General features: G+C 39.3%; 1 protein-coding gene across 4 annotated transcripts in view; it reads right to left on the bottom strand.

Annotated features, from left to right (window-relative positions):
• METTL16 (methyltransferase 16, RNA N6-adenosine) overlaps window positions 1-20,363 on the bottom strand; it is a 63,447-nt gene extending 43,084 nt beyond the window's left edge. For 3 of the 4 annotated variants that reach the window (XM_082678366.1, XM_082678369.1, XM_082678368.1), the window contains exons 1-3: window positions 20,227-20,363; window positions 14,794-14,921; window positions 1,843-2,042 (exon numbers count right to left, since the gene is read on the bottom strand). In XM_082678366.1, coding sequence (XP_082534492.1) covers window positions 1,843-2,042; window positions 14,794-14,921 — 328 coding nt within the window. In that variant the 5' untranslated portion in view covers window positions 20,227-20,363. The remainder of the gene's footprint in view (window positions 1-1,842; window positions 2,043-14,793; window positions 14,922-20,226) is intronic. The other variant, XM_082678367.1, reaches the window with a different exon arrangement.
• Window positions 20,364-25,907: the final 5,544 nt, after the last annotated feature.

The following is a 25,907-nucleotide window of genomic DNA, read 5'->3' as shown; positions in this document are numbered from 1 at the left end:
CAACTAGGCCCGTGAGCCACAACTACTGAACCTGAGCTCTAGAGCCCGTGCGCCACAACTATTGAGACTGCGTGCCACAACTACTAAAGCCCACGCACCTAGAGCCCATGTTCTGCAACAAGAGAAGCCACCACAATGAGAAGCCCATGCACCACAACAAAGAGTAGCCCCTGCTTGCCGCAACTAGAGAAAGCCCACGCGCAGCAATGAAGACCCAATGCAGCCAAAAATAAATAATTAAAATAAATAAATTTATTAAAAAAGAGAAATCTATGAGGCTTAGAGAGACCTAGAGAGAGACCTAGAGGGCAGGAATCAGACAATGAAAATTCTAATAGGCCTAATAAAGGTTTCAGGTGTTTATCACAGAAGCAATAGGAAGCCATTAAAGTGGTAAAGATGTGCTCAGATATGGTTTATACATACTTTCTGGAGAATGGAATGGAGGGGCAACAGAGTGGACAAGAACAGAATAGTTGAGAAGCTATTCTGTAGACAGGGAGAAATGATGGTGACTTGGACTGGGATGGTGGCAGCTGAGAAGGAGAAAAATAGACAATTTAAGAAATATTTAAGAGAGAAAAACAGGAAACGGTGATAGACATTGTCAGTGAGAATGGAGAGAAGTCAATATCAAGGACGACAAGATTACGAAGAAAGAATATGAGTTTGGTCTTGGATGTCACGAAGTCTGAGAAGTTTTTGAGATATCCAAGTTTCTCATATATTTGGGACTAGAGTTCAAGAAAAGTAATCTGCGTTGGAGGAATAAACAGTTTGTAGGTTATCTGCATGGAAGCAGAAAATAAAGTCATAGATATGGATGAAATTGCCTAGAGGTAGAGTGATGAATAAGAAAAGGGTTAAAGACTGAGCTTTAGGGATTCTCAACATTTAATACAAGAAAGTAAGCCTGAAAAGGGGAGAAGAGTGACTAGAAAGGAAAACAGAAAACCAGAGGAGTCTGGTGTCATGGAAGAAAATGGAGGAGAGTGCATAAAGGAGAAAGGAGGGGGTCAATAAATGCTGCTGCAAAGCTCATGTACGATGAGCACTGAAAACACACACAAATGCTGAACATTTACTACTATCTAGAAACTGTGTTTCCTATTAACTATGTTTAGAAATAGGGTCCACAGTTTTTAACTCAATTCTTCACACTTTCTATAAAGGATTAGTAAAGGCCAAAAGATTAACAAATTTCAAACCCTATCAAATGAAAATACTGGCTATAACAAAACATATAATGCATTTATAATCGCAAAACATACCATGGCTTCATTTCCTTCTGCTTCTCTACTTACATTCCCAAATGAATCAAACAGGACAGTCCTCCCCATTGCAGAAGATTACAATTAAGAGAACATCTTCTTTTAACTCGACGTCTTTTTTCTTCCCTTTAATTTTGGATTAAATACTCGCTATAAATAATCACCTAAGAGATTCCTAAAAGTATTCAGTCCCACATGATCTTTTATTAAGTGACCATCACCACAAAATCCCAATATAGGGATTACTGTACTAACACCAAATAATTCAGAGTAAAAATAATGCCCAACTGACACAGACATCAACGTGGTAATCTGAAAAGCTAAGAAAACAAGGGCCTCACTTTCATTCTGCACTTCTCTTACCCCCTTGCTCCATCTGGTGCTGACAATCCCTTCTCTTCTCAAGAGAAAGTGACAGCAGAAAAGCCTAGGTATCCCAAATAAGAACAGTGATATCTGTAGCCAGCTTCCTTCACACAACAAATACCCAGAAGTTTTCAAAGAATTTGCAAAGACCTCGCAAAATTTATAAAACTTATATTTAGCCAAAACATAATTGAAAACCATGTACCTATGTCAATTCCTCTTCGGAGAGTACTTTTGTCAGAGTCCTGATGACCGATCAGATCTTCTACCCAATGAATATAGTTGAGTCTCAAGGGAACTGTGGGAATTAGTCTCTCCAGCGGAATATCAATAGAAAGTCCAAAATCTTCTCTTAGGAGAGTACAAGTCAGAGCTCTGACTGCTTCAGGGTCTTTAAAATTAAGACTGAGGGGTGGAGAAAAAGAAGTAAAACTGATTAGTAAGACTCACTACGCTCTACAAGCTTTAATGCAACCAGGTAGGACCAAACACCCACCTGTTTCTTAAGAGATCACACATATAAATAGTTACGTAGCACATTCAGTGCAGTGGCATACACATATGGGCGTTTAACAGTCACAGTATGTGAAAGACAGCATAAATTTCCACCAAAAATACTGCATCTTCATACATGAAGCACAGAGGACAAGAGTACCTCTGTTCCAATTCCTGCCTAATTGTCTCCTTACTTAGTTATGTGACTTTGGACAAGTTATTTAGCCTCTATGAGACCGTTTCCTCAGCTGTAAAATGGGGATAATAATACCTATATGTAGAGTTGCTGTGAGATCATCTGTGAAAAGTACTAGCATAATGCCTACTACATAGTAACTGTTTTACAAGTGCTGGTTATTTTTACTATTATCAAATAACATGATTTGATGGTAGCATTCTTTGAAAATCATACTTAAAAGTGGAAAGGAAGCAGTATAAAATGTTTAATAATGAAAACAGGTTAACATACTTAAATATAACAAATACTACAAGCACCAAATTTTTAAATGTGACTATTTTTAGCAGGTTTCCTGAGGAATAATTTACATACTATAAATTCACCTGTAAGTACACAATAGTTTTTCGTATATTCCCAGAGTTGTGCAACCATCACCACAATCCAATTTTAGAACACTTCTATCACCCCCAAAAAGAAACCTCATGCCCATCTGCAAGTCATTCCTCATTTCCACCCTCAGCTCTAGGCAACCACTAATGTAGTTTCTGTCTCCATAGATTTGCCTTTTGTGAACATCTCATACAAATGAATCATGTAATATGTGATCTCTGCATCTGGATTCTTTCACTTAGCATAATATTTGTGAGGTTCATCCATGGGGTAGCATGTGTCAGTACTTCTTTTTTTTTTTTTTTTTTCGGTACGCGGGCCTGTTGTGGCCTCTCCCGTTGCGGAGCACAGGCTCCGGACGCACAGGCTCAGCGGCCATGGCTCATGGGCCCAGCCGCTCCACGGCACGTGGGATCTTCCCAGACCGGGGCACGAACCCGTGTCCCCTGCATCGGCAGGCGGACTCTCAACCACTGCGCCACCAGGGAAGCCCGATAGTCAATTTTTACACATGGAAAGAAATTCACATCTGAGTACCACACTAAAGCGTTCAAACAAGTTCACATTCTTTATTCTATAGCGGTAGCCCAATCTATTACTAAGCTTCATTGCTAGACGCACAAAAGGAATATAATCAATTCTGATGTCTATGTTCAAAGCCTTAAAACCTGAAATGTGAAATTTCAGAATTTTTCTTTCAAAGAAACTTAATAACGTAGATACCTTATAAAATAAACGATGAGCAGTATCATCTAAGAGCAGTACCTATTTACAGCTTTGTTAACCTAAAATTTCTGAATGTTATTTTGCACTGACATTTTGAATAAAATTGTGAAATTCAGGAATTGCAAACTCAAATATTTACAACATACTACTCAAAATGCCAGTCCCTGACAAGATACAGAACTTGTGCCAGAACGTAAATCAACACACTGAGAGTCATAACCAAAGACATGTCTGCTGAACTAAACGTGTGGCACAAAGTCCTCGCCTCTGTGGACAGTAATAAATGGTTTGTGGCCGAGCGGACAGACCAATGGCCACACTTCCGGTAGCACTATGCCAGATGACACAAGTGACCATTTCAAAGGGGATGGTCACTACTCAGTTCTAGGTAATTAATGTCAAGTGGGTTTGCTGGCCCAGTTCTGCTAGATCTCTAAAATTTCCAAATGAAACCAGCAACCCATATTTTTATATGAAATTTCTATGATTCTTAAAATATATGTGGACAATAAATAACTGCAAGCCCTATATAATTCACAGGCCGACAGGTGGCAACCTCTATCGTAAATAACAGAATTATAAAGAAAGTTGGGGTACTTGGCTACTCCACACTTCTAAAGAAGTATAAAAGTGTTTCACTCTCTTTGGGCACTACTTTGCTCAACTGAGTTATATGGAATAGGTTAGAATTTTTAAGAGGTTGTGATTGCTGGCGTTCATTCCTTTACTCATTCAACAGGTATTACATGTCAGCTACATGCCAGGCATTGTGCAAAATGCTGGAGATATTGTAGTAAAAGCAAATACAGACATAATCTCTCCCTTCATGAAGCTGACAGTCTGGTAGAGGGTAGGTATTAATTTAAGAATCATTCGAATATATGTAAAATTGTCACTGTGATGAATGCTATAAAAGATAGATACGAGGTGCTAGGAAACCTACATAATAAGTGGAACTGCCTTAGGAAGGTCAGAGAAGGCTTCCCTGAGGACTGAAATAAAAACTAACAAAGAACAGGGGGAAGGGAACATGGTATTCTAGGGTCCTAGGTAAAGAGAAGAGCAAGTACAAAGACCCTGAGGCAGGAGACTTCATGGGGCATACTGAGAAACAGCTGTTTCTAACAACTGTGTCTAAAATGCAGATAGCAATGTAAGCATGCATGGTTTAAAATGAGGCTGGAGAGGAAGATAGAGGCCAGATTATATAGGACCTTATAATTAGGGTAACCATATAATTTTATCAATTAATTCGGGACACTTCTGAAAGTGAAAGTATCACACCAGGATAATTATAATCTATGTTAAGGATTTATGTCTGGTATGGAATAAGGATGGACCAAGTGGAAGCAGAGACACCAATGAGAAAGCTACTGCTGTCATCTGAGTTAAGAAGCTGGACAAAGGTGGCAGTGGCAAAGACAGGGAAAAGTGAAAGGAATTTAGAGACATTTAGGAGGGAAAATTGACAAGATCCGTTGATGGACTGATATGTGAGGTGAAGGAGGATGCGTTTACAGACATCTCCTAGGGCTCTGGCTTGTTCAACAAGATAGACAGTGCCATTCACTGAAATTGGGAACTCAGGCAGAGAACCATTTTTGAGGAGAAATATCATAAATTTGAGCTGTATTTGAGATATCCAAGTAGAGATATTGAGTAAGTATGATCTCTAGGTATAGAGCCCAGAAAATCTGGAAAAAGAGATTTGGAAATCTGGAAAAAATGTATAAGTGATTTGCAAACAAACAAATGAGGGCCTGGCACAGATGAGAGTGTGTCTAAGGAGAAAACACAAAGTGAGAGGAAAAGACAACTTAACACTAAGCCTCAAAGAATCCTTTAATGGTTGTACTTACAATCATTACAGAGGAAGCTACACCTGGAGACAGGGTGGAAGAAGGAAAACCAGGAGAGTGTGATGTGGTGCCAAGGAGCCCAAGGGAAGAGGGTGTCCATGAAGGGTAAGAGTGTCAGTTACCCCAGTGCTTCTCAGGAGTCAACTGGAAATTGAAACTGGATTTAGTGATGTGAGACCACGGAGACCTTTTCAGGAGCTGCTTTCGTAGTGGTAGAATTCAGAATCCACCCTGGAATGTGCTAAAGATTAAGTATGGTATGAAAAAATGGAGACACTAAAAATAGATAATTCTTCAAGAAGCTGAGTTATGCAAGGGAGAGATGGGGCAGAAGTGGTAGGGTTGACGGAGAGGTTTCTTTACTAATTTTTTAATGGAAGATTTAAACACGTTTAAAAGTCAATGGAAAGTCACAAAGGCCACATATTATGATTCAATTTACATGAAATATCCAAAACATGCAAAGCTGTAGAGACAGAAAGCGGATGAGTGGTTTCCAGGGGTTGATGAGACACAGCAGGGGGGAGTGACTGCTTAATGGGTATAGGGTTTCTTTTGGGGTGATGAAAATGTTCTGGAATTAGATAGTGGTGATACTTGCACAACCTTGTGAACATACTAAGAACTGAATTGTACACTTTAAAATGGTGATTTTATGATATATGAGTTGTATCTAAATTTTTTAATAAGTCAAAAAGAAGAAACTAGTTGACAGACATTAAATATTTAACTAAAGGAATACTGGACTATGTAAGGTTCTTGAGATGGGGGAGGGTATGGGATCCAAAGTACAGATGGAGAATTTAATTGAATTCGAGTATCATACTACTACTACTACTACTAATTAATAATAATAATAGGTTGTCAAACAGAACCAAAAGCCAAACCTATGGTGTTTTGTGTTTTCTACCAACTCATACCTACCCACAACTGAGTTTAAGAATTTTTTGTTTTTTAACTTTATCACACTTATGGTCAAATAAGCAATGAGATAGTAGTATCATATAAAAATAAAGATCCTGGAACAGTTGTAAATGACCATTACTGTTAGCCCTATATTAGCCAAAGAACCCAAAATCCTACATGCAAAATAGTAAGAAACTACCTTGATCAATCAAGTTGGTCTCTTAAATGTGGACTGCTATGCTAGCTAAAGAGCAAATGACAGGGAAGAAAAACTTAGTCATCCAAACACTTCTTTGCTCTTTCCAATTACAGTTAAGAGTACTCCAGTTTTTCTAGCTAAGCCCAGTGACTTGCCCTAAATTCAGTGAAACTCAAAAAAAAAAAAAAAAAAAAAAGAAGTCCAAGAGTATGGGAAACAGATAAATATATTTAAGTTTTGCATTACAGAAAATTTAGGAACAATCTAAAAGCAGTCATTAGGGAGTTGACTGAATAAGCTATACCACATCCACACAAGAGAATACTCTGCAGTCATGAAAAGGAGTAAGACTGGGCTGATGCACAGTCTTGTATGAAGAGGGTTCCTTGATAAATTAACAGCAACAACAACAAAAAACTCCCACAAGTTTGGGTAAAAGCATATATGTACATTATGATCACATTCTTGTAAAAATAAAAACAAGACAAAAAAGACCCTATATGTGAACATGCAGAGAAAACAATCTGGAAGGGTCAGAACCACCTCTGGATGTGGAAATTCTCATATTTTTGTATTATCTGAACACATGTTACATAATACCTTTATAACAACAATAAGTGTTTTATAACTATATGGAAAATGCTTATGTCAAGTGTGGGTAAAAAAAAGTCCTTTGATTGTACCTATAGCAAAATTACAACCACAAAAATTACTATATATGCATAAGGACAGGGCTTAGAGAGGAACACAAGTAATTTGATCTCTGGGGTGGAAGAACCGTGACCTTTTTTCTTTTACGTATGCAACATTCCCATTATAAATGTAGGTAGGAAGGATATATTTCTATAATTTTCCCATTAAGGGCTCTATAAATGTTTGTAGAATAATAAAAAAAAAAACCACTTCCTTTTTCAAAAAAGGAAAACAGATCCTTGGTTCCAGAGTACTTGTTTTCCATGAAAGGGGGCCAATTCTATTGGAGACCAAACCAGCATATTTCCCACAATGACAGCAATCCCCAAAAGATAGTAGTGCAGCTTGAGCATTGATTACATGGCTTCACGAAACATTTGGAGCAAGAGAAACAGCGATATAATTAATATATTTTCTTAGTGCCTTCAAACAGAGTTGTTTATATAAACAATTCTCACTATTTAAAAAAATGTGCTTACTTTGATGGAATAGAGCATACAACTTATTACTAAGGAACTACATCCTAATCACCAAAAAGTATAAGACATCGAGCAGAAGCTAGTCTAATTGAAGAAAATACACAAAAATCAATGAAGAGCTGATCCTTAGACTTTGTTATTAGCAAAATGAGTGTTTGTTTTCTTACTTTTAAGAAAATACAGACACTAATCTGAGGGTTGGAGATCTTTTTGTAGGACAAAAGTGAAGTCATCTGACTTCACTAGTTAAATATCTAGGTCACTTTAGCACCCTGGGACATTCAAAATTCCTGAACACAGGCAAGATCTTTTTTCATTTTCATTTCTGAGAGCACAGAGAGGCACAGGGACTAAAATTAGCTCTCACGTGGAAATTAGCAATTTATACCATCAGTCTTTGTTGTTTGTTTAACACATCCAGCTTCGTAAAACAAAACAGCCTATTGTCAACAGGCTCAGGTCTGATTTCCCCATGATGACTCTTGCTCTGCTATTGATGAATACAGTATTACCATTATTAGATGGAGTTTGGAAAGATACATTCTGTAACCATGGTTAAAGAAACAATCATTCTAATACTGTAGAGGCTGAACCTTATGTAACAATAAAGGCTGAAGCCTCCCCACCCTACTCCAACATTGGTTTCTATTCATTAGATCTTCACTGAGGTGCTAAAAATGGTACAGTCACAAACTATGACACAGCCCTTCAATGCCAGGTCTTTGATTTAAAAACAAATCAGTTAAGTGTCATACTCTATTCAAACTCAACTGACAGGGCTCAAGTAAATTGCAGGATGTTCCTATGGGGCTGGTTTCTGTGAAAAAGCACAAACTAAAATTTAATTGAAACAGTCAGATATGATTACAACAAAGCAGTGAGGGATGCAGGGAAGAGAGAGAGAGAAAAGAGAGAGGGAGAGAGAGAGATCACACCAGCAATCCTCAGTACCTTATCAAGTGTACCAGGCTTAATAACAATATCTATCCTTTACTAAGTGTCTACAATGTGTCAGTCACTTTGCACACATCATTGCTAACCTTTATGACAATCATCCAAAGTATGTCCTTTTATCCCTCCTTTTTAGATGAGGAAATTCAGTCTCAGTAAAGCTAAGAAAATTATCTAAAACCTCACAGCTGGTAAGTGGCACTCTCAAGACTGGTCCTTAGGATGATTCACTCAGAAGTGCCCCTCTTTCCATATCACACCCTGCTTCCCTTAAGAGAGCACTTAAGGGCTGAGCAAATAAATGACACTTCAATCCATCTCAGGTCTAATGTTCTGCCTGGTATTCCTTTTCCATCATTACCTGGGTTTACATTTTGACCATTCTTTTTCACATATCTTCTTGAGTTAAATAAAAAGCCACTATAAAAATAAAGAACATTCTACTGACGCATATAATCATCAACAACTCTTACCTAAGTAAGCAACAAGGAGGATGATGTCCAGGAGCAGGTAGGTTGTTTACATTAAAAAAAAAGTACATATCTTCTCTTCTTCCTCTATCATAGATCGCTTCTAAATATGCTGTACTACCAACCATAGGGAAGCTCATACTGCTCCCATTATTAAAGAAGAGGAGCTCTCCTCAAGCTTGCCTCATCCTCTTGCCATCCCTTCACAGACAAATTTGCTTTTCCTTGCAAGAAATTTAAAAATTACTTTTGCCTATCACAAAACCACCACTTTGAACATCAAGTTCATAACTTTTAGTCCTTTTCTATGCACAGCATATCAGCACAGATACTTTGGTTTCAGTCTGAAACAAAATGATGATGTTTTATAATCTGCAACACCCATTCCATAGGCTACGTGGTATTCCACTGTATGGAACTGCACTGTAAGAACCTACAATTTTGGAAATTTAAGTTATTTCCAATTTTCCTTGTTACAAACAGCCTTGGGATAAACATCCTCAAACATACATTATTTCATTTAAGTATGCTTTTAGAGCTTTCAAAGCTGCAATTCTACCAGCATTTTATCACTATGCCTATTTGACTACATTTTTGCCATTGATGGATACTGCATATTTTTTCTTTGCTAATTTGGTCCATTTGTCTTTCTTCGTTTGTAAATTGCCTGTTTTTATCCTTAACCTATATATTAAGGTTTTTTTCCTTTTTCTTATTGTCTTCTAAGAGTTCTTTATATTAAGGGAGCTAAATATTTATACTGTGTTGTCACCTTTTACTATTTCCTGATATGTAAAAGTTTTTACTTCTTATGTAGTTGAATCCATAAAATTTCCTTTATGAATTCTACCCTTGGAGTTTACTCAGAAAGACCATCCCTACACCGAAAGTTAAACAGTTCACCTATATATTTTTTTCTAGTACTTCAATAGAATAAATATATTGAAATCATCAAACCATCAGGAATTTATTTTGCATAATATATAGGAAAGGAAATCTAATGCACTTTCCCCACAGCTGTTCCAATGCATCTATTAAAAATCCATTGGTGTCTGCCTCCACCCTTAACAACCTGAAATGTCCTTATTCTATGTTACAGTCTTTACATGGTGGGGTGGTATCTTACTTAGGAGTCAGCTTCCAAAGTAAGCATATAAAGTGAAAATCCAAGAGAACACTGAAAAAGCTCTTTAATCATTCATAGCACTGTAAGATATTCACATTATGAGAAACACACAGGAGTCAAGACTGATCAAGAAAGGAAGATTCACCCTGTCCACTCTACACTCCCACTCTATACTCCCTCTGGGAGGTATACTACTGAGTAGAAAGCAGGCTGGAATCACCCTATTTAATGTGCACATGCTGTTGAGACTTGAATGCCACTTTGTGCCAGACAACTGATGGCCCATTCTTGTGGCACTACTGGGCTAATGTTTTAATTACTCGAACTTCACAATATATTTAAATACCCGTCTGGGAAAGTTTACACCCCTTCACCTTGCCATCACCCACTTATAACATTTGTTTTGAGTACCTTTTCTTTGAACAGAAGAAACATTATGTCGCTTTCTCTCCCAAAAACCTTAGAAGGATTTTGATTTGGGGAAGAATCGACATATTAACTATACTGAGCCTCCCCATCCAGAAACACACGGTGTCTCTAGATTCACTGTCTCCCCTAGACCCCTGAGGGTAATTCTATTGCTTTATCCACATAGATCTTAACATATTTCTTTGCCAAGTTTCTGCCTATTCCTCTTTGTTATTGTGGATGGGATCTTTTATTGCAACTATATTTTCCAACTAATATCTGGAAACCTATCAATTTTCTATTTATTTATATACATTTTAAAATATTTATATGTATGTTTTATTCAGCAATCATCTGAATATTTTTAGGTAATTCTCAAATGTTTTTTCAGGTAGACAATAATCAAGCCATCTGTAAAATTGTAATTCTTTTTCCTTCTAATCTTATTAACTCTAAATAAATAAGGGAACCAACAGACTGAGCCAGAGAGTTCCAACTCAGTCACTTCTTAGTGTTATAAGCCTGTGCAAGCTATTTAAAAAGAATGTGTGGGACTTCCCTGGAGGTCCAGTGGTTAAGACTCTGCGCTTCAAATGCTGGGGGCGCAAATTTGATCCCTAGTTGCGAAACCAAGATCCCACGTGCTGCATAGCAGCCAAAAAATAAAGGAAATAATAAAATAATGCAGTATCAATTAAAAAAAAAGAATGTGCATTTATAGATTAAAAGTTCAAAACATATCACTAAATCAAATTCATTGATTATATTATTTAGGCTCTCTATCAGCAGTACTTAACCTTTTTTGGGTCAATTACTCTTTTAAAACTGAAGTTCAAATTACAGGTTAAAGCTTTAAACCCTATCTCCCCAAGAAAAAGAACATACACAAAGAGTATTTTTACCTAATTGTCTTTGAAGCATTCATTGATCCTCTGAAAGTCCCTGAGGCCATTGTTCTGCTTATTTTTCTCTACTTGGTTGGAAAGACAAAGAAAAAATGTCTCTGAATTATATCAAACACTTTTTAAAAGCTATTTCTTATGTTACATTTTTCAACATGCTGAAAGTCTTTATTTAAGTCTTCATTGAACGTTATTTCTTTTGTCAATACAAACTAGTCTTCTTTTTCTAATTTGAGGTTTTTTCTACCTTCTATCTTACTTTTTTTTAATTTGGAGGGAACTCTCATTTGTTTAGTATATTTTTGCCCATCCCTTTATTTTTTATTTATCTGCAATTTTGTTTTAGGTATGCCATCTGTAAATGGCATACAGTTAGATTTTATAGAAGAATTATTCTCATGCATTTGACAAATATTTATTGAATGTCTATTACTTGTCAGACACCCTTAAGCCATTCAGATACGTTGTAATAACAGATCTGTTTGGTCTGCTCTGAGTGATTTTTCTTAAAATATATAAATCTTAAGCCATCTTAAAAATCCTAACCATCCTAAAAATCTTCCTCTGGTTCCTCAAAGTCTGAGCAATCAAGTCCATTCTACTTTGCATGAGCTAAGAGCTATGAAAGGCTCTTTGTGACCTGTTCTTTGTTTTCCTTTCAGTCTCATCTCCTAGTATTCCCTAAGCTGTTATTCTATACCCACTTCATCCCCATCTACATGCAGCTCTGCAAACTTACCAGACCTTTCAAAAAATTCTGTTCTCTATACTTGGAACTCTTTCCCCCCTTCTATTCATCTTTCAGTATTCAAAGACCCAAGGCCTTCACTAATACCACTCCCACACCACTGCTGTGTCCTTCTCTTCTGACTTCCATTTTCAACTGCACATAGACTTCTCAGATTCAATATGCCCCAAACTGAAAATATATCATCTCTCCCCCAACCAGCTCATTCCCCCTTGTTCCGTACTGCAGAAATGGCACTACCACCTAATCTCTTGCTAAGTTGGAATACCAAGCACCATACTTGGTTCATACTTAATTTCTACTGTGTCCTGCTAATTATATTCATGAATTTCTCTCAAATTCATCCAGTGATCTCTGTCCTTCCCCCCTCTACCTAGTTAGGCCACCAATATGTCTAATGTAGATTACTAAAACCATTTCCCACTTACTTGCCTATACTTTCAGTCTTAATTCCCCCTGCAATCCATCTTCTACTATGCTCCTAGAATACACCTGTCACCTGTCTAAACACAATTCTGAATGTTATTTCCCTGCTTTAAAACTTTAGTGCATAAGACTGGGGATGAGTAATTCTTTTTTTTTTTTTTGCGGTACGCGGGCCTCTCACTGTTGTGGCCTCTCCCGTTGCGGAGCACAGGCTCCGGACGCGCATGCTCAGTGGCCATGGCTCACAGCCTAGCTGCTCCGGGGCATGTGGGATCTTCCCGGACCGGGGCACAAACCCGTGTCCCCTGCATCGGCAGGCGGACTCTCAACCACTGTGCCACCAGGGAAGCCCGGGATGAGTAATTCTCAAGACATAAGAACTCTCTGTACATGTCCCTAAGATAAATTCCAAACTCCTCACTGGCCCTTATAAAGTACTGCAAGCATCATCCTCCCAGCCTCATCTTCTGTCATTTGTCCACCACACCCTAGGCATGCTCAACTTTTCCAGTCCCCCACTACTCCATGCTCTTTGCACACGCTACTCCCTCTGCCTGTAACACTCTTCTTTCTACCTGGCTAACTCAGACTCATTCTTTAGAACACAACTAAGACACTGTATCTGTTTCAAATCATTCTCTAAATCCCAAAGCTGGGGTCAGGTCTCCCTTCTGTGTGATTCCACTGTATACTCCACAGGTTCTGCCACACTGAAAGGCTAACTGCTTGTTTGTTTGTCCACTTCCTGCACTAGTGTGTTTACTCCAAATATGGCAGTGACTAAGTCTTGCTTGTTTATTATGGCTCTCCCGGAACTTAGAGCAAAATGGTTAATCAACAGATATTTGTTAAATAATTAAGTACAAAAATAAGTGTAGAGAGGAAACAAAGAATAACAAAACTGTATCTGCTCTAAAGTTACTAGGATAAATAACATCCACATACATAACTATGAAACAAAGATTTAAGAAAAATGGTAGAGATGATCTAAACAAAGAGAAACACCAATTCTGTATCTCTGGGGTGATCTCCAAAGTAAGGTGCCAAAGATGAACCTTTAGAGTATGCAAAGAAAATATTAGAACTCTTATTTAAATATATTTTTAATTTCCAGTTTGAAGTATGTTTTCTAATGTGTTTAATATAGTAACATGGTAAGTAACACAAGCATTCATATATGGAGCTGTGCTCGACTTTTTACTGAGTGGAATAGACAATAAAGCTTGGAAATCACAGTTCTAGGGCATTTGACTTAACCTTTGTGTATTGGTGGGGGTCACAAATCTCTCTGAGAATCTGGTGAAAACCAAGGATTATCTCCCAGAAAAATGAATGTAAATAAATATGTATTATATATATATTTTTTAAGTTTTAGGATTTCTAGAGTAACTTGGCCCCCAGGTTAAGTCCTGGCCTAGGGCCTCCAGTTCTACAAGTCTGCCAGGAGGAAGGGTGAGGTCAGCAAAATGCCTCAAGCCCTCTGATCCTATTATTCCCAACCTTCCCAGTGCTCCACAAATCCTGCTCTTCTCCCCACAGGTGAAGCACCACATTTTCCCAAGGCAGGCTTGAAATTTCCAATCCCCTCTGTAACTCACATAGAGTTTAGGATGGCAGTCAAAGATCTCCTTCTCAAGGGTATAACACAAACATCAGTTCCTACCATACCACTATCATAATCCTTGCCATTTCCTGAAGCGTCATACTATTATTTTCTTAATTTTTAATAATTAACTTTTAAACTTAAATTTAGTGACATTCTACGTAATAATGAAGTGAAATCAGTTTTGATATCCTGGTTATTATTTTCCTACCTCACATCAAAATAAACACACACTTAAAATAAGGACTTTAGACCCTCACCAGTCACCAAGTTTTAGAGTACAATCCTAAGGTTTCTGCAGGCACTCTGGGATCTCTGTTGGGCAAGCAATAATTTGGACATCAAGAAATTTTATTTTGTTTTTTGTAGCCAGAAGGAAACTTAAAAGCATTTGGTCCAATCTTCTGATTTTATAGGTTAAAATGCTAAAACCGAGAGAGGTTAAGTGATTTGTCCAAGGTCAGATGAGAAGTTTAAGGAAATGTCTAGAATTAGTATTCAGGTCTACTATCAGTCCAGTACGCTTTCCACTATGCTGTGTCCATTCAAATTACACTAGTATAATACTGTATCAAGAATTCTTCATCTGTTACCTACCTCACTCTTCCATTCAGATTTATCTGAACATGCTGCTGAAAATCTGGATATTTGGAAGCCAGATATGCAAAGTCAGGAGGTTTGTCCTTGTATCTATTTCTTGCATGCATTGATTTACTCAGAGCCATCTTTAAAAAGAAAAAAAGGGTGGGGGGGGGGAATCGCATATTTAGTTAAAAAAAGTCAACAGGAAAAGCTGTGGTTGCCAACTCAACAGTTACAGCCAATACATCTTTGCCAACCAAGTGAGAAAAAAGAAGATATATTTTGAAAATATGCAACAACAAATAAGCACATGAAAAGATGCTCAACATCATTAGTCATTACGGAAATGCAAGTCAAAACCACAATAAGATATTACTTCATACCCATTAGGATGGCTATTATAAAAGAAAGAAAGAAAGAAAGGAAAGAAAGGAAAGAAAGAAAGAAAGAACGAAAGAACGAACGAACGAACGAACGAAAGAAAGAAAGAAAGAAAGAAAGAAAGAAAGAAAGAAAGAAAGAAAATAACAAGTATTGGCAAGTATGTAAAGAAACTGGAGCCCTCAGGCATTGCAGGTGGGAATGAAGATGGTATGACTGCTGTGGAAAAGTTTGGTGGTTCTTTAAAAAGTTAAACATTACCATATGACCCAGCAATTCCACTCCTAGGTATAGATCCAAAAGAACTGAAAGCAGAGATTCAAACAGATACTTACAATGTTCACAGCAGCATTATTCACAATAGTCAAAAGGTAGAAGCAACCCCAAGTGTCCACAAGCAGATAAATAAACAAAATGTGGGATATATATACAATGGAATATCAATCAGCCCTAAAAACGGATGAAATTCTGACACATGCTACAACATGTATGAACCTTAAAAACATTATGCTAAGGGAAATAAGCCACACACTAAAGCACAAATACTATATTATTCCACTTATATGAAGTGCCAACAATAGGCAAATTCATACAGACAGAGAGTAAACAAGAAGTTAGTAGAGGTTGGGAGGAGGGTAGAATGGTGAATTACTGTTTAATGGTACATGGCTTCTGTTTAGGATGATGAAAAACTTCTGGAAATGGACAGTAGTGATGGTTGCACAACACTGTGAAAACACCTAAAGCCACTGAATGGTATACTAAAAAATGGTTAAAATTTTAAATGTTATGTTATGTGTATTTTACCACAATTTTTAAAAATGTATGCAACATATGATGAATCTTTTTCTTTTAAACGAAGGGAAGAAAATTGGAAACTATTCCTTTAAATGCATCAAAGTGACAGAAGGCAACATAATCTACAGCCAAGAATATTGTAGTCAGAGGTTAGCTTTTACAGTGGTCTTGCATGGATTGACTCTTTGGTAGTGCACCATAAAGTCACTAAAGTTTCAAAAAACATCTTTTTTTTTTAACTTCCTGATTTCAAACTCTACCAAAAAAATCCTCTATTCCAACTTCTTTTATAAATTTCAGCCTTGTTATTTCCAGGTAGCTAAAACCAAATGAAAACAAACATAGCAATTTTGTTTTCCTCAAGAATACACAGAGGAAAAAAGTGAACACATTTATAGCAAGAAATAAAAACCGAAAAAACCCATTGCAGTGGTTGAGTAAATCTCTAAGCAGTTGGTAATTTAAAAAATATTTTAGTGTGTATCTCTGGATGGTAGGTGATTTTTATTTTCTTCTTTATATCATTCTGCATTTTCCATTTTTTTCATAATGCACATTCATCTAAATGGTATTGTGTAAGTCAGAATCCTAAGAGTCACCTGATAGTTCTCTATCCCTCTCGTATTCCAAGAAATCAAGCTATGTGAATTTTACCAGCTAAATACCTCTCAAATCCATCTATTTTTCCCTATGTCCACCAATAGCAGCCCAGTACAAGTTGCCTAGACTGCTACAACAGCCTCTTTTTAAAAAAAAATTATTTATTTTATTTATTTTTGGCTGCATTGCGTGTTCATTGCTGCACGTGGGCTTTCTCTAGGTGCGGCGAGCGGGGGCTACTCTTCATTGTGGTGCGCAGGCTTCTCATTGCGGTGGCTTCTCTTGTTGTGGAGCACGGGCCCTAGAGTGTGTGGGCTTCAGTAGTTGTGGCACACGGGCTCAGCAGTTGTGGCTCATGGGCTCTAGAGCACAGGCTCAGTAGTTGTGGCGCACGGGCTTAGTTGCTCTGCGGCATGTGGGATCTTCCCGGACCAGGGCTCAAACCCGTGTCCCTTGCATTGGCAGGTGGATTCTTAACCACTGCACCACCAGGGAAGCCCAGACAGCCTCTTATTTGGTCTCCATGACCCCACGCTTTTTCTCTCCATTCCTTTTTCCACCTTGCAGTGATCATTTCTAAACGTAAATTTCACTGTGTCCTCCTCCCATGCCCACTTGCTCAAAACTTTACATTACTTCAGCATACATATAAGACCCAGCATGGTGTGGCCTTACCTATTTTTTCACCATCAGCTTAAGTCTCACCCATTGCTCTTCTTTCTTTCCCTCCACTCTGGCAATAGGGTCTTTACCCAGGTTACTCCTTTTGTCTATAATGTTCTTTCCTCCCCCTCTTCACCTGATGAATTCCTACTCATCCTTACTACCACAGTTCAAGCATTTCTTCTTCAGGAAGGTCTTTCCTTCCCTAATCTCCCCAGTTCAGTCATATCCGCTATTGTAAAGTCTCTTAGCAGTAAGTACCGTTCCTTTGCAGGCTTTGTTAAAGATGTAACTTTACGTGGTAATAAATATGTTAATACTCAGAAGGTTTTTGACAGCTTTCCACACTGGAAGTTTAACAACCATGTCCAAAGGAGAATTATCGAGATGTTCCAAGTCATGCATATAACTGCCCACCAGACTACTCACTTGAAAGGCTCAAAAGTACTTCATGCACAACATGTCCAAAATTAAATCATTTCTACCCACCCCAAACTGGTCCTCTTCTAATCTTCCCTATTTTGCTGAATGATACCACTATCTTCCTTGTGGCACAAAAGCGAGAAACCTTTAGAACCTTTTCCACCCTGCCTCCCTCATTCCAAACACACCATGTCCTGAATATTCTCTATCTCCTAATTATTTCTTGACCCTATCCATTTTTCGCCCTTCATAACTCCATATCTTTAGGCCACAGACCATAATCATCTCTTTCTTGGATGACTACAATAGCCTCTAACTGATGTCTCTCTGACCACTCTGTGTTTTGGCTGTGTTGGGTCTTTGTTGCTGCACGTGGGCTTTATCTAGTTGTGGTGAGTGGGGGCCGCTCTTCGTTGTGGTGCGCGGGCTTCTCATTGCAGTGGCTTCTCTTCTTGCGGAGCTCGGGCTCTAGGCACACAGACTTCAGCAGTTGTGGCTTACGGGCTCTAGAGCGCAGGCTCGATAGTTGTGGTGCACGGGGTTAGTTGCCCCGCGGCATGTGGGATCTTCCCGGACCAGGGCTCGAACCCGTGTCCCCTGCATTGGCAGGCGGATTCTTAACCACTGCGCTACCAGGGAAGCCCTCTCTAACCACTCTTGCCCCAGCAATCCACTTCACCCCAGCAACAACATCCCCCTCCTCCTGCCCCAATACAAAACTGAACATTCCTTGGTAAATCCCTTCAGTGCCTTCCTAAAGCTTTTAGGCTGATAAAGTCCAAAATAATTAACAAGGCACACATAATCTACCCCTCCAAACTCATTTGTTGCCACTTTCTCCTCCCTGTTCAGAGTGTCATGCGTGTACCCCTGATGTCAGTGCACACACATAACACTCTGAACACACATGGACAAATTAAATTACAAATATGATAGATTCATTTCCTTCATTATTCAACCCTTCTGGTCAGAACAGATGCACAATGAGTCAATAAAGCCACTTCTCTGCTAACCAAGCTCCCAATACAGGCGATGGGTTCTTAGCTAAATCTATCCCATTCCTCAGAGTTTAACTGAGTATCAGCACTTACCTGGCATCAGAATTGTCACTCCCCACTTCTCTCTAACCTAATCTACTTTTCTCTTCCTGGCTCACTCTGCCCTAGCCACATTGGCCTCCTTGCTGTTTCTCTAGCAAGTCTGGCACACTCCTGTCTCACGGCTTTTGTACTTGCTGTCTGGTCTGCATAAACTGTTATTCCCTCAGAAATACATACATACAAGGTACCCTCACACCTTATTCAGGTCTTTGATCAAACGTCTCTTACTCATTGATGCCTTTCCTGAGTACCTCCATTTAAATAAGCAGTGAGTGGGGCTTCCCTGGTGGCGCAGTGGTTGAGAGTCCGCCTGCCGATGCAGGGGACGCGAGTTCGTGCCCTGGTCCGGGAGGATCCCACATGCCGCGGAGCGGCTGGGCCCGTGGGCCATGGCCGCTGGGCCTGCGTGTCCGGAGCCTGTACTCCGCAGCGGCAGAGGCCACAGCGGTGAGAGGCCCGCATACCGCAAAAAAAAATAAAAATAAAAAAAATAAAAATAAAAAAAATAAATAAGCAGTGAGTGAACACACTCCTTGTCTCACTTAGTAGCTTCAGTCTTCTACATAAAACTTACCCATCTGACATTCCATATATTTTACTTATTTTTTTAAAATCTGCCCTGCCAGTAAGCTTCATGAGGGAAAATATTTTGTCTATCTTATTATTCACTGCGATATCCCAGAGCCTAAAGTAGGGCCTGGAGAGCAGGCACGCAATAAGTGTTTTTTGATTGAAAGCACGATGGAACTCTTTACACTGTCCAGGACACTGAAACACAGCACCCTCATTCTTGATAAGCAGTCCCCATCTTAAAGTGTCTAAAAGGCTCAGGTCTAGGGCTGGACCTTTTTCTTCCGGTTACCCGAGTCTGTCCAGAAAGCCAAAGTAGTAGACCTTCACTTAAGCTTCCACTTCGACTTTCTTTGATCTTTCCCATCTCCACGCTTCTGTTTCCTTGGTTTCTCCTGACCCTTAATAATCCTCTTCAACTACCATGTGTCTTAATACATAAGTCTGTAAAATAATCTAAATTCCGCTTTCAGAACTTTAAATTCCTTCTGCACAGAGCCCTACCACTTCAATCCTAATCTCCGTTTTCTCTCGACTCCTTCCCTCATAAATCCAACTTTTTGCACTAGTTCGACCACTGCCAGCTCTCCATCTCTTCCACTCCTTCCACGCCTTCATATTACCCCCTCAGACTATCTTCCCGCCTCAGTTTTGGATCTCTGTAAACCTCCTCCGCCCCGCCGGTCTTTCCTACTTCAGCACTCGTCGCCACTCCATTTGCCAACTTCTCCTACCCACCCCAACACACATATACCCCCGCACGCGCACGCAGATGTACACACACACCATCTGGTCTCTCTCCCTAGACCCCGAAACCAACACCTCACAGGCCCAGAACAGGAGAATGTGGAACCTAGGTGATACACAGGTTAAGTGAACTCGCAACCCGCGTGAGAGATATTAAGTGACTCACCTCTGAGGTCTAAGTTGCTTCCAGACGACTAGTCTAGTGTGGGCCTCTACAACCCCAGAGTCTTAAGCCACCAGCAGCCCGAAGATCCTAGAAACGCAAATGTTACGCTGTCAGTGCGCCGCCATCTTGGGCCTCCATTCAGCCTCGTGATTGGACGAGCCATTCTCGCGAGACCTGCAGCAGATTCTGGAGAAAGAAGAAACTGTCGCGAGATCTGGACTTCGCGGCTCCTTCTGTCAGAGGGAGGGGGCGTGGTAGCAAGCAGAGTCCTTTGGGTTAGGACGCCTAGTTTCAAATCTGCTAGGGATATTGTGTTTTAAAAATGTAGATTAAAAAAAAATATGTAGCCTTCTGTGCCCCACTCCAGATTTACTAAATCACATTCTCTGGGTTTGGGCGAAGAATAGAAGGATGGCTGCGCGGGGAAGGGGGGGAGGGGTGTTTTTGGATTACACGCTGGCAATTACCGTTTATTCTGCAATAGGTCTCTCCTCATGCGATGTCTCACTTGATCATCACAGATAAACCTGTGAGGTGAGGAAGGGTAGTCTCATTTACAGAGAAAGAACTGGGGATCAGGAATATGAAGTCGTTTGTTCAATATCTTACATCCAGATGACATCAAATCCACGTATTTCCTCACCTGCCTCTTCAGCTGGAAGCAATGTTAAATGCTTTCCATTTTTCTTCTCAACTCGGTTATACTAATTTTTACCCTCCTCTGGTAAGTAGTGTGAATATTAGTCTCCCCGTTGTACAATTGAAACCAAAAGGTAAATGACTTTCAAAAGGCATACAATAAGTAACAAAACTAGGGCCAAAGGCTGAACCTCTGGACCCCTACCTAGTACCTCTTTCCTTTAAAAGAGCTTCCCGGGCTTCCCTGGTGGCGCAGTGGTTGAGAGTCCGCCTGCCGATTCAGGGGACGCGGGTTCGTGCCCCGGTCCGGGAGAATCCCACATGCTGCGGAGCGGCTGGGCCCGTGAGCCATGGCCGCTGAGCCTGCGCGTCCGGAGCCTGTGCTCCGCAACGGGAGAGGCCACGACAGTGAGAGGCCCGCGTACCGCAAGAAAAAAAAAAAAAAAGCTTCCCTATGTCCTAGCAATTAATGTGAAAGCTTCTGGCAAACTGTTGTAATACAGTTAAGAGATAGGGATGGAGACTTCAGCTTTATGCAGAACTGAGTGTACCAGTTGTCACTCCAGAAGAGGTGAGGAGGTGTTTTAATTATATGTTGTTTAACCACCACCCCAAATGTATAGCTTAAAACAGCAACCATGTTATTTGCTCACTGTGAAATCTGGGCTGGGATTAGCCCGGCCATTCTGCTAGCCTTGCTGTAGGTCGTAGCATCAGCTGGGGGCTGGTTCCGCAGGAATGACTGGGCCTCTCTCTTCGTGTTGTCTCAAATTCTCTCCCTCTCTATATGACCTTTCTACATAATTCTTCAGCAGAGAAGCCATATCTCTTACATGTTGGATTAGGACTCCCAAAAAGACAAAAGTGGAAGTTGGTAGGCCTTCTTAAGGCTTAGCCTCAGGACTGGTGCTTTCACCATATTCTGTCGGTTAAAGCAAGTCAAAGGGCCAGCCCAAATTCAAGAGTAGAGGCCTATGCCAGGGTACCTTCCAGTACTGGAAGGCATGGTTCGCTGGGTCCCCCAATGTAACAGAATACTACAGAAAGTTTTATGTCTTTAATTGGTAGTGTCTTTTTATTTTTACAGTATTTAGTGCTTACTTTTGGAAAGGTAAAAAGAGAAAATGCCCTTGAAGTTAAGGCTGGTAAAGTTGAAAGGGGATTGTATGTAAAATGCTGGTGAATTTCTCTGTTAGCTACAAACAGCTCCATTTCGTCTGTGGGTCAAACCAGAGAGACCATAGCTCTGCAGCCAGGGAATTTGGGCTTTAATCCTGCTCCCACCACTTTCTAACCCTTTGATTATGGGCAATTTACTTAAACTATTCAAGCCTTGCTTTGTTCAATATGCAAATCTCTCTCATAGGGTTGCTGTGAGAAGTAAATCAGATAATGCGTGTAAAACACTTGTAATTTCTGGCTCATCGTAAGCTATTATTATTATTATTCCTGATGACTTCTGTGGTCAGTTTCCATTTTTAGAAAATTATTTCATAAAGATAAAACATGTTCATTATAGAAAATTTGTAAGAAATTTAAATAATATAGGAAAATACGAAAAAGAAAGCAAAAATTATCTAAACTCTCACCCCCTAGAGTCAATCACCATCAAAGTTTGATAACCTTACTTCTAGACCTGTATATATTCATAAGGATATATAACTAAATAATTTTTGTAGTAATAGCATTTTATATATATTTATATATATATATACACAAAATGCAAGTCTTGGAGGTTCTCCTACTTCAGTTAATATAGTTCTATACCATTCTTTGTAATAAGTGCATAGTATTCCATTGCATGGATGTGCCACAGATTTTTTTAAACTCATTTCCCTCTGGGTGGACATAGGTTGGCCTGCTCTCAAAACTGTGGTATAATTATAAATACATCTCCTTAAAAAAAAATTTTTTTTTACATAAAATGAAATTGTCTAGAGACTCCACAAAATAGATTAATAAGATATTCAACATCTGCCTTTTAGGGCTTATATCTCTGACATACTGTCAAATCCCTAAGGATTTAATCTGGTAGAAGTCTGTCCAACTTCCACACTCAGCAAGGACAATATAGGTGTCCAATTAGTCCGTTACAAACTTTGCTTCTTGCTGCCTCTTCGTAGTAGGAAATTGATACTGCACATTCAGCAGGTAATGCTGCTAATTCTGATATGTTGCATAGCTCCTACCAGAGCTGCTTTTAGCATCAGCCACCTATTGTGCTGAACTCAACTCTTGAGGGCCTGGATTCCCACTTTACTGAAGTTAATTATTTCAAAGACCATGTTGCTCTTCCCTGCTACTGTTCTGGCCAGGGCCAGGCAGTCAACATCCACAGGTCTCTCTAGCTTCATGTCTCAGGGAGCAATGATGGAGTACCAGTTCCTTCTAGCCCAGAAGATGCTGGCCTCCTTATGTAAATTCATCCAGCTCCTGCTTAAGGACCAAGTTAATATATCAGAGTTCTAATGGCTCCCTTAATTAAGTCACAAAAGCTACACCTTAATCTCAGAAAAATGACTATTTCTCAGCCTACATTTATATGACTGAGAGCTACTCAAGTGATGTTTACACTTAGGACACCATATTTTTCATTATTAGAAATAATGCTGAATTCTTGCAAGAATCTGAAAAGTAAATTTCAAAATTGAATAGCTGGTGGAAGAGCTGGATCTGAATGTACCTCTGACTACTTTCCCTCCTTTTCCAGGTCCCACAAAACAGAAGACATTAATTAAAAAAATAAAAATATAAACTCCAAATAGGACTGAAAATCCAGAAATAGTGCCATTGACAGACCAGAAAATTTGAAGACATTCTGAGAAAATAGGAAACAAATAGAAATAACAACTAAAATGCCAAGAGATTTTTATATGGAAATGCATATGATTTTGAAATTTATCTGGAAAACAAAGTGTGCAAGGATAGCTAGTAATTATGTTTTCCCCTTGGAAAAAAAATTAAGATGACATCACGTATAAAATAAATCTTATATGGATAATAAACAGAACAATTATTAAAAACCAATGAAATCAGCTATAGAAGTGTTAGAAGAATATAGGAGAATGCTTTTATAAGCTTAGAATAAGGAGGGCCTTCTGAAGACACAAAACTCCAAAACCATAAAGGAAATATTTGCTAAATTTGATTATATAAAAATTTCAAACTTCAATATAATAAAAGATGCTACAGGGCTTCCCTGGTGGCGCAGTGGTTGAGAGTCCGCCTGCCGATGCAGGGGACACGGGTTTGTGCCCCAGTCCGGGAAGATCCCGCATGCCGCGGAGCGGCTAGGCCCGTGAGCCATGGCTGCTGAGCCTGCACGTCCGGAGCCTGTGCTCCTCAACGGGAGAGGCCACAACAGTGAGAAGCCCCCGTACCTCAAAAAAAAAAAAAAAAAAAGATGCTACAATAATAGACAACAAACAGGGAGAAAATATTTTCAATAAATATAGCAGACAAAGTGTTAAAATCCAAGATATATTCTCAGAAAATGACAAATCAACAAGAAAATAATTCAGTGTTAAAATGAGCACTGGATATGAAGGAAATTCATAAAAGAGCATATATAGTTGATCAATGAACATATATGAAAAAATGCTCAAATGCATTCATAACCATAGAAAAGCATAGTAAAATAACTATAATATATCATTTTTAATATATCAGATTAATAAAAATATTAATAGTATCCAATAATGGCAAAGTGTGTTGGTTAGTATGTTGGTTAGCTTTTGCTGTGTAACAAACCACCCTAAAAATGGTTTTAAGAGTCTCATGCTCTACCAACTGAGCTAGCCAGGGGCTACTTAATGGTTTTAAACATCAGACATTATTACAGTTCTGTGCTGGACAGGTATTCTGGTCTGGGCTGGTTCAGCTGATCTCTGCAATTTGCTGGAGGTTGTGCTGGGGTTTGGATGGTCTAGGATGACCTTACTCACGTGCCTGGCAGTTGGCAGGCTGGTTGGTTTAGGGTAAGGATCAGCAAAGAGCTGCAGGTGGGCCAAGTCTTTTCCCACCTTAGTATTCATATATTGTTTTATGGCTGCTTTCACAATACAACAGCAGAGTTGAATAGTTGCAACAGAGACCATATAGCATGCAAATCTAAAACTACGTACTATATGGTCCTTTACAGAAAATGTTTGCCAACCCTGGTCTAGGGAACCTAATCTGGAGTATTTATCTCTACTTCACATTGTTTCTCACCCTCCAGTAAGATAGACTGGGTTTATTCACTTGGCAGCAACATTCCAAGAGAGTGAGAAAGTAAGCTATTGATACAATAGCTCTTAAGGCCTAGGGCAACCCAATGCAAGGAGTGGGGAAATAGACTTCACCTTTGGATGAGGGGAACAGAAAAAATAAATTGCCTTTTTTGAAGGATCATGTGGCAATATACATTAAAATCTAAAATGTACAATCGGGCTTCCCTGGTGGTGCAGTGGTTGAGAATCTGCCTGCCAATGCAGAGGACACGGGTTTGAGCCCTGGTCTGAGAAGGTCCCACATGCCACGGAGCAACTAGGCCCGTGAGCCACACTACTGAGCCTGCGCGTTTGGAGCTTGTGCTCCGCAACGAGAGGCCGTGACAGTGAGAGGCCCGCGCACCACGATGAAGAGTGGCCCCCGCTCGCGGCAACTAGAGAAAGCCCTCGCACAGAAACAAAAACCCAGCACAGCCAAAAAATGAATAAATAAATAATGATAAATAAATAAATAAATAGACTTGTTTAAAAAAATAAATAAATAAAGTAAAATGTACAATCTTAGAATATCCGTGAAAGGAAGAAACTGATAACAGTGATTTCTTCTGGAATGAAGAACTGATGATTGGGAGACAGGAGCTGGAAGGAGACTTACTTTTCAATATGATTGATTTTGTACCTTTTGAATCTTGTACTAAGGGTATACTGAAAAATAAATAAATGTGTACATATTCTTCTAACCAGCAATTCCATTTTTAAGTTATGTCCCAGAGAAATACATATTTACAGTGAGGTTGAGGTAGGTATAAAGATGTTCACTGTTAAAAAAAA

Source organism: Grampus griseus (assembly GCF_964374135.1).
Source record: "Grampus griseus genome assembly, chromosome: 20".
Lineage (NCBI taxonomy): Eukaryota > Metazoa > Chordata > Mammalia > Artiodactyla > Delphinidae > Grampus > Grampus griseus.
The sequence above is the reverse complement of the archived record's forward strand: the minus strand, read 5'-3'. Positions and strand labels throughout refer to the sequence as shown.